At 41.7% G+C, this 16,301-nt stretch overlaps 1 protein-coding gene across 1 annotated transcript in view; it reads left to right on the top strand.

The window, feature by feature from the left end:
• The window catches only part of TMEM198 (transmembrane protein 198), a 32,476-nt gene extending 27,886 nt beyond the window's left edge, over nt 1-4,590 (top strand). The window contains exons 4-5 of the mRNA XM_073647325.1: nt 238-434; nt 898-4,590. Of these exons, the coding sequence (XP_073503426.1) occupies nt 238-434; nt 898-1,041 (341 nt within the window). The 3' untranslated portion in view covers nt 1,042-4,590. The remainder of the gene's footprint in view (nt 1-237; nt 435-897) is intronic.
• The last annotated feature ends 11,711 nt before the right edge of the window (nt 4,591-16,301 follow it).

Raw genomic sequence — 16,301 nt, 5'->3', positions numbered from 1 at the left:
TCTTCTGTATATAATTATATATGTACCGCTGGTATAACCTGGGCATCTTCTGTATTTAATTATATATGTACCCCTGATATAACCTGGGCATCTTCTGTATATAATTACCGTATATGTGTACCGCTGGTATATGTTATACACCTTCTTGTATATAGGGATATGGACCATGCTGGTATAGTCTGGGGATCTTCTGATATATGTTCTGATGTACGTTTTCCATTCTCGCCTTCCCCACAGTTATCATCAGTCGGCAGCAGCGTAGAGTCCAACTTATGAAAATAAAGCAGAGAGAGGAGCGTAAGGAGAAAAAGAAAAAGAAGAAGAGACCTCATCATCATCCTCACCCACAGCACAAAACACCGCATCCACCTGAGCCAGCCTTCCGCAGGAAACCCACTCCTATTCGGCGATTTGATGGCGATGTGATTTCCCCAGTGAGTACTGGAAAAGTAATATATCTATCAAAGGGGACCTCCGCCAAAATCCATCTCCCAGCATGTGTGTAAAGTGTTCTGGACTATCAATGAGTGAATCTGCCTCTTTTTTAGTGGATTTCAGGGGCGGGGGGAATGTTCTATGGATATTCCTAATCTTTGAGGAGGGGTGTGTTCAACGATAGTTAGGTCTGAGGTTGGGAAATGTTTCCGTGGCCCATGGTGTACCTGACCACCTAAAAACTGATGTTCTCAGGAGGATCTAGCATAAATCTGTGGTCCATGAGAAGGAGGAGGTTGCATGTTCCTTGACCGATTTTTCTGCTACCTCTGTACCTCCTATAGTTAAATGACTGTTGTGACCCCTGCATTAATGGGACTACTCAATCCCCCTTCTCTACTTTTTTGGATATATTTGGTATTAGGAAAGTCTCATTGTTGACCTTATCTTGTCTTTCTCCAGAGCTACATTCAGAGTTTTCGAGACCAACAGTCGGGTTCATCTCGGGGCAGGATGACCGGTGCTCACACCGTGGTGGATTTGGACTATGACTGCGGCTCCATGGTACCATTAACTTCCGGAGCAGCCACGGCCGTACGAGTATAGCACAGAGGGAGAAGAGCAGGGAGCAAGACCCGGGAGGGAAGGGAATCACAATGACACCCTGACATTGCGCTGTAACAACTCCAACACTGTGTCAATGAGAATCCATCGGAGTTACATGACATATTCCATTGCAGTGAGCGGACGCTAGCGGCAGACTCTTCGAATGCTGCGTACACTGTGCGATGACTCCCACCTACCTCTCTACAAACACCACACACATAGACATTCCAACCTACCTCCCGGTGGTCCCACTTCAAGCTCTGATCTCTCCTTACATGGACCTCCATTACCTCTCCCCTTGAGAACTGGATCTACTAGACGAAGGACCACAATGGGAATCCACCCAAACAACCGACGTCTTACCCTGAGCCTGTACCAGTGTCGGCAAGTGGCCGTATTTAAGACCAACCGGGCATGTTTTGTTTTTGGTTTTTTTTATTGGCTTTTTATCATGTGCAGATGTACGGACAAGGATTTATCGTGTATATTATCATTTTATTTAAATTATTAAAAAAAAAATATTTCTATGATCCAGCGGGAGAGGTTCAAAAACATCAATTTCAGGAACAAAAGCCACAAGACTGATTTGGATGGTAAACATTAGAATTTTCTGAAGTTTTTCAATGGATGTTTTTTAAATTATTGTTATGGGGCGAGGGTGGGCGACAGAGTGAGCGGCTCATGTGTGTTGCGGTATGGTTGGTCATGGCGCATGACGGACAGGATGTAGACACAGTTGTCATCGTCACGGGTCTCCTGCTCTTCCTTCCCATTTGTTCTGTAGATGTAACGAGCTTGTGGCCTCATTATGCAGTGCAACAATGTATTAACTTGTAGATTATGTCCTATGAAAGGACGGTTCTGTGCAATCCGAAGTCATTTGTGAATGTTTGTGGCCTGATATAGTAGCGGATTGTGGTCATTGGCAATCTAACCATTGTGTCCATGTATTTTCCATATTATTCACCGTCGGAAGGTGTTTTTTGCTATGCTAATTGTCGCCCCCTTCAGGGCCGAATAGAAGTGATAACTGTTCTGAGCATATCCTAATGGTTACCGCTTCTTAAAAGGGTTATCCACCACTAGACAATCTCTGTTAACTGTCTCAGGGTGCTGTATAGATAAAAAAAAAAAATCGATATCAACCCTAAGGATCGGTTCATATCCTTCACTCTTCACCCTTTACCCTGCGTCCCCCATCAGTCTCTAAATATAAATAATATCACATGACCAACGCAGCAGCTGGTGATTGACTGCAGCCATCCGAATGGAAAAATAGATGTAATTTCAGGACATCAGTGGGGGACACGGCTGAGAATGTACAGTGGGTACGGAGAGTATTCAGACCCCTTTAAATTTTTCACTCTTTGTTTCATTGCAGCCATTTGGCAAATTCTAAAAAGTTTATTTTTTTCTCATTAAAGTACACTCTGCACCCCATGTTGACTGAAAAAAAAACCAGAAATGTAGAAATTTTTGCAAATTTATTAAAAAAGAAAAGCTGAAATATCACATGGTCATAAGTATTCAGACCCTTTGCTCAGACACTCATATTTAAGTCACATGCTGTCCATTTCCTTGTGATCCTCCTTGAGATGGTTTTTCTCCTTCATTGGAGTTCAGCTGTGTTTAATTAAACTGATAGGACTTGATTTGGAAAGGCACACACCTGTCTATATAAGACCTCACAGCTCACAGTGCATGTCAGACCAAATGAGAATCATGAGCTCAAAGGAACTGCCCAAGGAGCTCAGAGACAGAATTGTGGCAAGGCACAGATCTGGCCAAGGTTACAAAAGAATTTATGCATTACTCAAGGTTCCTTAGAGCACAGTGGCCTCCATAATCCTTAAATGGAAGACGTTTGGGACCACCAGAAGTCTTCCTAAACCTGGCCGTCCAACCAAACTGTTCAATCGTGGGAGAATAACCTTGGTGAGAGGTAAAGAAGAACCCCAAGATCACTGTGGCTGAGCTCCAGAGATGCAATAGGGAGATGGGAGAAAGTTCCACAAAGTCAACTATCACTGCAGCCCTCCACCAGTCGGGCCTTTATGGCAGAGTGGTCCGCCGGAAGCCTCTCCTCAGTGTAAGACATATGAAAGCCCGCATAGAGTTTGCTCAAAAACACATGAAAGACTCCCAGACTATGAGAAATAAGATTCTCTGGTCTGATGAGACAAAGATAGAACTTTTTGGTGATAATTCTAAGCGGTATGTGTGGAGAAAACCAGGCACTGCTCATCACCTGCCCAATGCAATCCCAACAGTGAAACATAGTGGTGGCAGCATCATGCTATTTGGGTGTTTTTCAGCTGCAGGGACAGGACGACTGGTTGCAATTGAAGGAAACATGAATGTGGCCAAGTACAGATATATCCTGGATGAAAACCTCTTCTAGAGTGCTCTGAACCTCAGACTTGGCCGAAGGTTCACCTTCCAACAAGACAATGACCCTAAGCAAACAGCTAAAATAACAAAGGAGTGGCTTCAGAACAACTCTGTGACCATTCTTGCCTGGCCCAGCCAGAGCCCTGACCTAAAATTTCTACATTTCTGTTTTTTTCAGTCAAGATGGGGTGCAGAGTGCACTTTAATGAGAAAAAAGATGAACTTTTTAGAATTTACCAAATGGCTGCAATGAAACAAAGAGGGAAAAATTTAAACGTGTCTGAATACTTTCCGTACCCACTGTAAGATCGGTGCCAGTCAGGGACCTACCTTTTTTTTTTTTTAATTATGCAGAACCCTGGAGCCTTTAATAAGGGGTTGTCTATTAGGAACACCCCCTTTAACACTTAAGCTGCTGCTCTGGTAAAATAAGTAGAGTATGTTTACAGAACTAACTGCTATACTGCCCCTTATGGGCCAAAGAGGGAATTAAATTTCAGACAGAATATATATTTTTAAAGGGATTATTCAAGTATCATGTTGTAACCCTAACCCATACTTAATTTTTCAAGGTGTAATTTATCTAATTGTTATTACCAGGATACGCCTCAAGCATTTCTGCTGACATCAAAGTACCATGATAGTCTGCATGAAGCCTTAGACTGGTATTAGGCCACTCTTTAGACCCTAAGGTTTTTTTTATATATATACAAAAATCTAATTAGTATGGCAGTAAGGGATCGAGGAGAGCATCCAGAACTTCCTCTGCCCTCAGCTCAGTGCCAGCAATCAGCTGAAAACCTGGTTGCCACGTATGAGCCTGATGTTAGCAACCAGACTGTCTCAGATCCTAAGGGACTAATCTGTTTCAAATCCCTAGCAACCAGTCTGTCTAAAAAAAACAAGACCCTGAAAACAGGAGATAAGCCATGACCATCTCAGTTTGCATTATTAATCAGATTTTTTAAATCTAAATTTAGATGGAGAGACTTTTAAGCATAAAGTTGGCCATACACATATAGTTGACTACATCCAAAAATAGTCCAGAATCGTGAGGTCAGACAACTTCGAAATATTTCTACCACACAAAGATCTATAACGGCATATGACCGCCAGATAAGAAGAGATTCTGACAATGTAAGGATACAATACTGAAAATTTTATTTCAAATAATGAATAAAAAATATAATAAAATAGACAAGGGAATAAACCTCCAAAAAAGGGGGGATAGGAAACACAGTACGGTCTAGTAAATAATGAAAGATGTAATCATATAAAGCAGCTCACAGGAATATACACCTAGATGAGGGGGACGTATTAAGCAAATTGAAATACTTCACCAAATCTTGCGCAAGTGCGACGAGAGTAAATACAATCTTAATCAAGGTTATGTGAAACAAGAAAAAGGGGCTCACCTATAGGGGTGTGGGTAATCTATTTGGAAGAGGGAATGAGAATACCTCGGAAGAAGCGATCAAGCGAAACGGCGTCCGTCGGGTGTGGGAAGGACACAGCAGGTCCTCAGCGCTTCAGAATCCACTTCATAACGAGGTATTCTCATTCCCTCTTCCAAATAGATTACCCTCACCCCTATAGGGACTAAGCATATTAGCTCCAATACCTTACTTAGAGCCCCTTTTTCTTGTTTCACATAACCTTGATTAAGATTGGATTTTCTCCCCCCGTCGCACTTGCGCAAGATTTGGTGAAGTATTTAAATTTGCTTAATATGCCCCCCTACTATTTGGGTTAATTACTTGATCTCATCTAGGTGTATATTCCTGTGAGCTGCTTTATATGATTACATCGTTCATTATTTACTAGACCGTACTGTGTTTTCTATCCCCCCCTTTTTTTGGAGGTTTATTCCCTTGTCTATTTTGTTATATTTTTTATTCATTATTTGAAATAATATTGTCAGTATTGTATCCTTACATTGTCAGAATCTCTTCTTATATAGTTGACTACACCTACGAATGTATGGCCTACCGTCCTGCCCCAACTTCTCCATGCCCATGAGCGCTCAGTTCGGTCAAGCACTCGTCTTTTCAACTGGGAGGGAGGAGAAAGCTGCTGAGATACATCTCTTCCCTGAAAAGAAAAGGGTCAGACGTTGAAAATCTAGATTCTTCACTTCTGTGACATATGTCGGGGAAGAGTCGGGAAGCCAGCATACACATCAAATGGTCGGTCAGTCCTGCCGAAATCATCTCGTTTGGCTGACTGTCATCTAATTTTTATGGGGGCCTTAACATTGTACTTGCCAACTTGAAACTTTCGGGTGAGTCTTCTGACAGGACAGTGCATTTTACTCCAAAGCCACCCCATTTTGTGGCCCTCACTTCCTCCACTTCTCTTCCATGCCCCTTCTTTAAAAGAAACCTTCCGTGCCGGGCAGACTTGCCAAATCTACATGTAGTATTGGAGGGTCTTCTCATTTTGCAAGTGTCTCCCGGATGTTCCTCAAAGTTAACAAAGATGGGAACCAGATAGATTCTACAGGTTGAGAAGTTTCTTTTTTAGGGTTTCAATGGCTGTAGGCACAAAGATGTGACCATGATCAGAAAAACAATGATCTCGAAACCTGTACATCTTTGGTATTTAGTCCCGAGAGTGTCTATAGCAACCTCTTAAGAGAACTTTCCCTTGTTCTCATAGCATTGGTGGTGGTGGTCCTTGGTTTGAGGACTTGAGCTTTGCACTAGAAGGCATTATATCCCCATCAAACCAAATGCTATCATTGTAACCTGGAGATATGAGCTTTCCCAGGGAAAGGCCATAGGGGGACAGTGCATATTTGAGCATCAAAGTCCCTTCTCACTGGTGTAACTTGAGGCTCATGGGCCTGAATGCAAAATCTGCAACTGGGCCCCCCACTGGTCTTTCATAATATTGGTCCTCTCCTACGGGCCAAATTGACCTTTTCAGCCTCTCTAGACTCCAAGACCAAGTGCAACTGCAATCCCTGACCCTGCTATATATACACCCATGGCACATCTATTGTCACCTCATAGACCCCATCCATTTAATACTCTGTTTGGATATACCAATAACATTTCAAAATATTGAAGGGGGGAAGAAGTCTTGTAGAAACAGCCCATTTTCTACATCTTCCATAGATGCAGTTATATACAGGATTCATGGCAACTTGTCCAATTCCACTTTTCATGCTTTGGTTGCTATGGGCAACACCAACCTTTTTAGTCTGCACTATTTTTTATACATGAGGCCAATGTGCCTTGTTACCCATAGCAACCAATCCAGTGTTGTTTAGAAAGTGAAAGTAAATCCCTCATTGGTCAGCGAGCTTTTCGGCCCTCATTTAGAATACTATCGGTCACGTCATCGCATATTTCTGCAGGGAAAAATTCGCCAAAGTGCCCCCCGTTATGGCGTTTATCTCATACGGCACAATCACAAACCGTTATTTTATTTGGTAGAAATACATACGGTATATTTCAGGGTTGGAGAATTTCAAGTGAAATTGCCATTGCCTAAATAACAAACCATGCCGCCATTTTGTGAGCTGAATCTGCATAGAGAACAGTTCAGTCAGCCGAAGCCTTTTCATTTTGAAAAAAAAAAATTACTCATCATTTACTATTTAAAGAGTGGAAGTGGCCGTCCGCCATTTTGTGGGTGTTCATGAAATTGCAGTAATAATCTGATCGCACGCACGAATATCAGTCATAAAACACACAGGTTGTTTCTATGGTCGCTGATAAATAGCCCGCTATTGATGAGGCTGACAAAATGGCCGCTTCCCCTGGGTGTCAGCAGCAAACTCCATGCCATGGAAGAAGTGGATGTGACGACCTCACTGTGTCTGTGGATGAGAGGATTTTGACTTGCATGTGAGAAGACGCTCGCTTGAGCTCCTGTGGGAGGGAGACATTTTCTTGTTTTAAATATTTTTATCTGTGCCAAACCCCACGTCTCTTGTAAATATGACCCGATTCTTCATTAAAGTAATTTATTTCAAGTCTTCACTAATGTGTCCCACTTTTTTTTCCAGAACGACTCAATATATTATACTGATATAGGAAAAGTGCCATATAAATGGTGACCACAAGAATAGTGTCATACAGTGCCTACAAAAATCCCGCTATATATGTAAAGGACATGGACATATTGGCCATGTTACCTCTTGACGAACAAGTGTATTATTGTATTTTGTAGTGTGAACTATCACATAAATTTTTGGTGATGATGTTGTGCGTTGCCCGACGGTAGGGAGAGTTAAAGTTAATGATTGGGACTAGCCCAGAGTGGGAGGGAATAAGGTGAAGGGACCGAGACAGTTTCCTGTCAGGGCGTCATATAGGGCTCAGTGTGCATAGAAAGCAGACCTAAGGTCTGATCTAAGCAGTGCTGTATGACGTGGGTGTTCCCTAACGTCAGAGGAGACCGCGATGGAAGATAGCAAGATCCCGAGAGATGGAAGGGGAGAAGTGACTGAAAGACAGAGTAATGGAGATGGGTCCCAGGAGAGGACGCCTAGCAGTATGGCCCAGAATTTATGTAACACGTGGAACGTGGACCCACTGTACTACGGACTGGGGAGAGCCTGGAGGGGCGTAACTAGGCAACCACCTGAGTTTTCACTAGAGCCCCTGATGGTGGGTTAGACTTGGGCTACAGGTGGACGCCAGGTACTACTTGAGGACAGCCTACATCAAAAGAGCCAAGCAGTGCCCACAAAAATGCAATTATATATAAGATGTCTACAGCATTATGCAATGCCCAGAAGAATACGGCTTTATATACAGTGCCTACATCAATAGTGCCATCCAGTGCCCACATAGACATGGCAGTATCTACAGCGCCCGTATCAATAGTGCCATGCAGTGCCCAGGGGAATACGGTTTATATACAGTGGCTACATCAATAGTGCCATCCAGTGCCCACAGAGATATGGCTGTATCTACAGCGCCCGTATCAATAGTGCCATGCAGTGCCCAGGGGAATACGGTTTATATACAGTGGCTACATCAGTTGTGCCATCCAGTGTCCACAGAGATATGGCTGTATCTACAGCGCCCGTATCAATAGTGCCATGCAGTGCCCAGGGGAATATGGTTTATATACAGTGGCTACATCAGTTGTGCCATCCAGTGTCCACAGAGATATGGCTGTATCTACAGCGCCCGTATCAATAGTGCCATGCAGTGCCCAGGGGAATACGGTTTATATACAGTGGCTACATTAGTTGTGCCATCCAGTGTCCACAGAGATATGGCTGTATCTACAGCGCCTGTATCAATAGTGCCATGCAGTGCCCAGGGGAATACGGTTTATATACAGTGGCTACATCAGTTGTGCCATCCAGTGTCCACAGAGATATGGCTGTATCTACAGCGCCTGTATCAATAGTGCCATGCAGTGCCCAGGGGAATACGGTTTATATACAGTGGCTACATCAGTTGTGCCATCCAGTGTCCACAGAGATATGGCTGTATCTACAGCGCCCGTATCAATAGTGCTATGCAGTGCCCAGGGGAATATGGTTTATATACAGTGGCTACATCAGTTGTGCCATCCAGTGTCCACAGAGATATGGCTGTATCTACAGCGCCCGTATCAATAGTGCCATGCAGTGCCCAGGGGAATATGGTTTATATACAGTGGCTACATCAGTTGTGCCATCCAGTGTCCACAGAGATATGGCTGTATCTACAGCGCCCGTATCAATAGTGCCATGCAGTGCCCAGGGGAATACAGTTTATATACAGTGGCTACATCAATAGTGCTATGTCACAACCCGTGGAAGTCTGTATTCCTAATTTTTTTTAAAGGGCAATATAAAACACATAAAATTCGGCACACCTATGAATGTGGGTTTTTTTTGGTTGTTTTTACAAGACAGAAACACATTAGGAAAACCCCTTAAAAATACTTCAAGGGCTATGCCTAACATTGCAAACATTTTTTGTTAATTTTTCTTTTTGTTCTAATGTATCTGGAATGTAAAATGAACCTTACAATAAGAATTAAAAAAAAATCTTACAATTTTCCTTCTAAAACATAGGTCTCTATGGTAACAGACTACAAACAACATGTGTGTAGTCTGATTCTGCAGACACAAGTCTCTCTATTTGACCTTATCTCATGCTAATTTACAGTCGGAAATTTGACAACAGGTAAGTAGGTAGGAAGAATCACTGCATAATCAGATAACAAAAAGAGCCTGATTCATCATTTGAATTTTTTAAGTCACTTTTCTTTTTTGACTTGTAGTTTTTGCTGAGATTTTTGCGCCACATTCATCAAGATGGTGTACGCGATTCAAAAACTTTGTGGAAAGCCCAAAATTGTATTTTTTTCTGTCTTTAATTGGTGTTGCGACTGTTTAGCAGAAAAAGTAGCATGTTGCATAAAGTATGCTAAATACTTAGCATTTGTTAAATCACTCTGGGGGAGACTAGAGTAGAGTTACGCCAAATTTTGCATATTATGAATCAGTCTAAAACTTCTGGAAAAGACACAGTGACGTAAAAATGAGAACCATAACCACAAAACACAACTTGAAACAAAGGAATTAAGAAAATTGGACTTTTTGGCAGATCTAACTTATTTGATGGAATTTATTGACAGCCTAATGCTTGGGATAAGTTCAACACAAATTTGCAAATCCCGGCACTCACGTGTTGGTGGTCAATTTGTGCAGAGCTGTGCAGAGTGCCGACTATATTCTCTTGGCCAGAGGAGTGGCCATAATGAAAATATTTTTGCAAGTGCAAAAAGCATTGGGATCACTTTCCTCCCATATTGGCACTGTAGAGAGTTGGTAAGTAGGGCATAACAACTTCAGGTCTCCAATCTTAAATTCACAGAAGTAAATTAGAAGAGATGAATAAATTAGCATATCATTTGACAATGTATGTGAAAAGTAACACCAACTAGGCCCATCACATAAAGGCCATGTACCCAGTTAATATGACAACAGAAGCAAAATATTAACCTTTTTTTCCCATGCAGGTCAAACGGCTTCAGACTAGTTAGTTTTGGAAATTAAAATTTACAGGGTGATTCCATAATTTTTTCCTCAGAATTGAGTGATTCCATCATTTTTTCCCTCTGCTTGGTCTGAAAAAAATGACCCTTACTGAGTACCATATTTTTTATCTTGATTTCTTTTAGTGTTTCTTAAAGCCCTAAGGTTGCCATTTGAAATGACTTTAGTTTTGTGCCATGTCTGCGATCTGCTTTTTTTCAACAACATTAAACAACTGAATGAACATCCTCCGAGCCCGGTGATTCCATAATTTTTGCCAGGGGTTGTAGTAGTTATATGCTTGTACATAGGAGCAGTATTATAGTAGTTATATTCTTGTACATAGGGGGCAGTATTATAGTAGTTATATTCATGTACATAGAAGCAGTATTATAGTAGTTATATTCTTGTACATAGGGATCAGTATTATAGTAGTTATATTCTTGTACAAAGGGGGCAGTATTATAGTAGTTATATTCTTGTACATAGGAGCAGTATTATAGTAGTTATATTCTTGTACATAGGGGGCAGAATTATAGTAGTTATATTCTTGTACATAGGGGGCAGAATTATAGTAGTTATATTCTTGTACATAGGGAGCAGTATTATAGTAGTTATATTCTTGTACATAGGAGCAGTATTATAGTAGCTATATTCTTGTACATAGGAACAGTATTATAGTAGTTATATTCTTGTACGTAGGAGCAGTATTATAGTAGTTATATTCTTGTACATAGGGGGCAGTATTATAGTAGTTATATTCTTGTACATAGGAGCAGTATTATAGTAGTTATATTCCTGTACATAGGGAGCAGTATTATAGTAGTTATATTCTTGTACATAGGAGCAGTATTATAGTAGTTATATTCTTGTACATAGGGGGCAGTATTATAGTAGATATATTCTTGTATATAGGAGCAGTATTATAGTAGTTATATTCTTGTACATAGGGAGCAGTATCATAGTAGTTATATTCTTGTACATAGGAGCAGTATTATAGTAGTTATATTCTTGTACATAGGGGCAGTATTATAGTAGTTATATTCTTGTACATAGGAGCAGTATTATAGTAGTTATATTCTTGTACATAGGAGCAGTATTATAGTAGTTATATTCTTGTACATAGGGAGCAGTATTATAGTAGTTATATTCTTGTACATAGAGGGCAGTATTATAGTAGTTATATTCTTGTACATAGGGAGCAGTATTATAGTAGTTATATTCTTGTACATAGGGAGCAGTATTATAGTAGTTATATTCTTGTACATAGGAGCAGTATTATAGTAGTTATATTCTTGTACATAGAGGGCAGTATTATAGTAGTTATATTCTTGTACATAGGGAGCAGTATTATAGTAGTTATATTCTTGTACATAGGGGCAGTATTATAGTAGTTATATTCTTGTACATAGGAGCAGTATTATAGTAGTTATATTCTTGTACATAGGGGCAGTATTATAGTAGTTATATTCTTGTACATAGGGAGCAGTATTATAGTAGTTATATTCTTGTACATAGAAGCAGTATTATAGTAGTTATATTCTTGTACATAGGAGCAGTATTATAGTAGTTATATTCTTGTACATAGGGAGCAGTATTACAGTAGTTATATTCTTGTACATAGGAGCAGTATTATAGTAGTTATTTTCTTGTACATAGGGGCAGTTGTTATGTTCTGCTACCAAAGCTAAGGAAAGAGAGGAGATCTGTCCCTACTATAGGACTCAGCTGAATCCCTACGATGTAACAGGGAACCTGATCCTGCGATCAGACCTGCTAAAGTCCTAATCTAGTCTGTACGGAGACCTATAGATGTGGGGAGGGAATCCCTACAAGTACTAAGGACTGGGAGGAATATGGGACACCTCCTAACAGAAATAGTAGCAGACAGACGAACAAACAAAATAGATAGAACATAGAGGTCCGTAGACCAAGCAAACTAACAGAGATAGATACAGAGCACAGGCTAGCTAGAAAGTAGATATACAATGAAGTCCAGCAAAGCCAGAAGGGCGGAGCAGGATTAAATAGGCCAACAAGGTCATGTGACCAGCAAAGGAAAAAAAACCTAACAGCAAGGTTCTAACAGTACCCCCCCTTCTAAGAGGATCCTCCGGATCCCCTAGGACCAGGCTTATCAGGAAATCTCCTGTGAAACGCTCTGATAAGTCTGGACGCGGAAACATCATCTGACCTCACCCAAGAGTTATCCTCGGGTCCGAAACCTTTCCAGGCCACAAGATACTGCAAACTACCTCTATACCGTCTAGAGTCAAGGATGCGAGAAATTTCATATTCCCCGTCCTCCACCACCGGAGGAACAGAGGCAGAGGCGTCACCATCCGACACAACAGCTTTTTTTAACAAAGAGACATGAAAGACCGGATTAATTCTCCAGGAGGTAGGAACCTCCAACCTAACAGCAGATTGGTTGACAACCTGAAGCACCTTAAAGGGCCCTACAAACTTGGGACCCAATTTCTTAGAAGGAATCCTCAACCGCAGATTCCTAGAGGACAACCAAACCATGTCACCAACAGCGAACAAAACCTCCTGTTGTTTCCTATCAAAGTAGTCTTTAGATTTTCTGTTGGCCTCCTGAAGATTACCACGCACATCCGTCCAAACTCTTTCCAAATCACCGGAAAAATTCTCCTCCTCAGGCACGGCAGATCCCAACTTGGAGAACGACCCAAACGACGGATGTCTCCCAGAACAACAAAAAAAAGGCGAACAACCAGCAGAAGAAGATGTATGATTGTTCAGAGCAAATTCGGCAAGTGGCAGAAACTCAGACCACCCCTCTTGATTGTCTGCCACAAAACAACGCAAGAACTGCTCAACATCTTGGTTTTTCCTTTCTGTCTGGCCATTAGATTCAGGATGATATCCGGACGAAAACGACAAATGAATTCCCAACCTGTCACAAAAGGCACGCCAAAAACGAGCCACGAACTGAGGACCCCTATCAGAAACAATGTCAGTAGGAACGCCATGAAGTCTGACAATTTCCTTGACAAAGGCCTTAGCGAGAGTTTTAGCGCAGGGCAGTTTGACGAAGGGAACCAAGTGACACATCTTGCTAAAACGGTCCACGACCACCTAGATGACAGTAAAACCCTCAGAGGGGGGAAGGTCAGTTATAAAGTCCATAGCCAAATGTGTCCAAGGAGCACTGGGGACCTCCAAAGGACAAAGCAACCCCGCAGCAGGAGTATGTGAGGACTTAGATCTAGCACATATAGTACATTGGCGCACCCACTTAATGACTTCCTTCTGCCATCCAGGCCACCAAAAACTGCGACCCACCAGTCTCTTGGTCTCAGAGATTCCGGGATGACCTGCCAACCGAGATTCGTGACACTCAACAAACAAATCTCTCCTAAAGGTCCCAGGCACAAACAACCTCCCATGAGGAGTGTTAGATGGGGCATTCTCCTGAGCTTTAAGAATCTCATCTTCCAAAACGGAGTCTAAAGCAGCTATCACAACACCTTCTTGTAAAATGTTTTCCTCTTTCTCAGCACCGACTATGGGAGAAAAACTGCGAGACAAGGCATCCGCCTTAACATTCTTAGTACCAGGGATGTAAGTAACGGAGAAATTAAACCGCGAGAAAAACAGTGCCCACCTAGCCTGACGGGCATTCAGGCGCTTGGCAGCATCAAGATATATCAGATTTTTATGATCCGTAAGAACCTGAACGGGAAATTCCGCACCTTCCAAGAAGTGGCGCCAGTGTTCAAATGCGAGTTTAATAGCCAATAATTCCCGATTACCAATATCGTAATTCAGTTCAGTCTCCGAAAAATTTTTTGAAAAAAAGGCACAGGGATGTAATCCATCCCCGTTATCCTGAGACAATACTGCGCCAACCCCCACAGAGGAAGCATCAACCTCAACCAAAAACGGCCTAGTAACATCAGGCTGCATAAGGATGGGAGCAGAGGTGAACCTCTCCTTGAGATACACAAAAGCTTCAATGGCCTCAGAAGACCACTGAACCGCATCAGCACCTTTCCTGGTGAGATCAGTCAGAGGTTTGACAATACTAGAAAATTTTTTTATGAATTTTCTGTAGTAATTGGCGAAACCCAAAAACCTCTGTATCGATTTCAAACCAATAGGCCTAGGCCATTCCTGTACAGCTTGAACTTTAACCGGGTCCATCTCAAAACCTTTGCTGGAGATAATGTAGCCCAAAAAACTAATTCTCTGTACAGCGAACTCACATTTCTCCAGCTTAGCAAAAAGCGAATTGTCCATTAATAACTGTAATACCTCACGCACGCTCCGCCAATGAGACTCCAGATCTGGCGAATAAATCAAAATGTCATCCAAATACACAACCACATTTTTACCGATCAAAGGTCTAAGGATGTCATTAATCAGATTCTGAAAAAATGCAGGAGCATTAGTAAGACCAAAAGGCATAACCAGATTCTCAAAATGACCCACAGGAGTGTTAAAAGCAGTCTTCCATTCATCACCCTCCTTCATGCGCAACAGATTGTATGCCCCCTTAAGGTCAATTTTAGAGAACCACTTGGCCCCCAATAACTGGTTAAACAGATCAGGAATCAATGGCAGTGGGTAAGGATTGCGTACCGTAATTTTGTTAATCTCACGAAAATCCAGACAAGGACGTAAACCGCCGTCCTTTTTTTTTACAAAAAAAAATCCAACCGCCACAGGAGACTTAGAGGGCCTAATGTGACCGGCGGCCAATCTTGTCTGTATGTATTCCTCCAAAGCCTTTCTCTCAGGAATAGTAAGGTTAAATAAACGACTTTTAGGAAGAGTCGCTCCAGGGACAAATTCAATAGAACAATCATAGTCTCTATGGGGAGGCAAAACCTGCGATTCCTTCTCAGAAAAAACTCTCCAAAAATCCTGAATAGGAACAGGCAATTCTCCCCTATCCAAAGCTGCAATACGCCCGTTACAACACTTGTCATAACATTTATGGCTCCAGGATTTAATTTCACTGGTAGACCAATCCAGTACAGGATTGTGAAATTTTAACCAGGGCAAACCCAATATTACTGGAGAAGGCAAGTTATTCAACACTACCAAATCCAATTTCTCATGGTGAACACCATTAATAGTGAGAGGAAATTCACAGACTTTGAGAGTAATATTCTTCAAAGGGGAACCATCCACAGAAACTACAGCAATGGGGGATGATAAAGGTTCAGGTTTTAAATTGAGTTTTTCCACGAATCCCCCATCAATTACATTCAGTGTAGACCCGCAATCAACAAACACCCGAAATTCCATTAATTTTTCCTGAGCAATCGTGGAAGCAGCTAAAAATATGCCCTTGGAATTTAAACAGGCAATACGGGCGTGACTGACCATTTTTTTTTCTTTCTTCATACGAAGCTCACAGCCTTTAATCAAATGACCAGATTTTCCGCAATAGAAACACAAGCCTTCCGAAAAACGACGGTCTTTTTCTTGAGAGCGAAGTGCCACCGATCCAATCTCCATCGGTTCACCACTGTTAGTACACACATTATCATAACCAGAAACTGACATAGCAGAGGATTTGCTCTCATTAACCCTAGCACGCAGTCTTCTATCCACCCGTATAGCTAATTGCATAGCCTGTTGCAAATCCTCAGGTGTAGGATAAGCAATTAGCAGGTCTTTAACCCTTTCACTGAGCCCAGCAAGAAATAGACTTTTCAGAGCAGAATCGTTCCACCCTGTTTGAGTGGACCAACGACGAAAATGAGTACAATATTTTTCGACATTACCTGATCCTTGTTTTAAACGTCTCAACTCAGTCTCAGCTGATGCCACACGGTCAGGATCATCATATAATAGTCCTAAAGCAGAAAAAAAAACTATCCACTGATCTGAAGCATGT

This window comes from Phyllobates terribilis, unplaced genomic scaffold, assembly GCF_046119375.1.
Source record: "Phyllobates terribilis strain yellow unplaced genomic scaffold, ASM4611937v1 Scaffold_9__5_contigs__length_417890890, whole genome shotgun sequence".
Taxonomy (NCBI): domain Eukaryota; kingdom Metazoa; phylum Chordata; class Amphibia; order Anura; family Dendrobatidae; genus Phyllobates; species Phyllobates terribilis.
The sequence above is the reverse complement of the archived record's forward strand: the minus strand, read 5'-3'. Positions and strand labels throughout refer to the sequence as shown.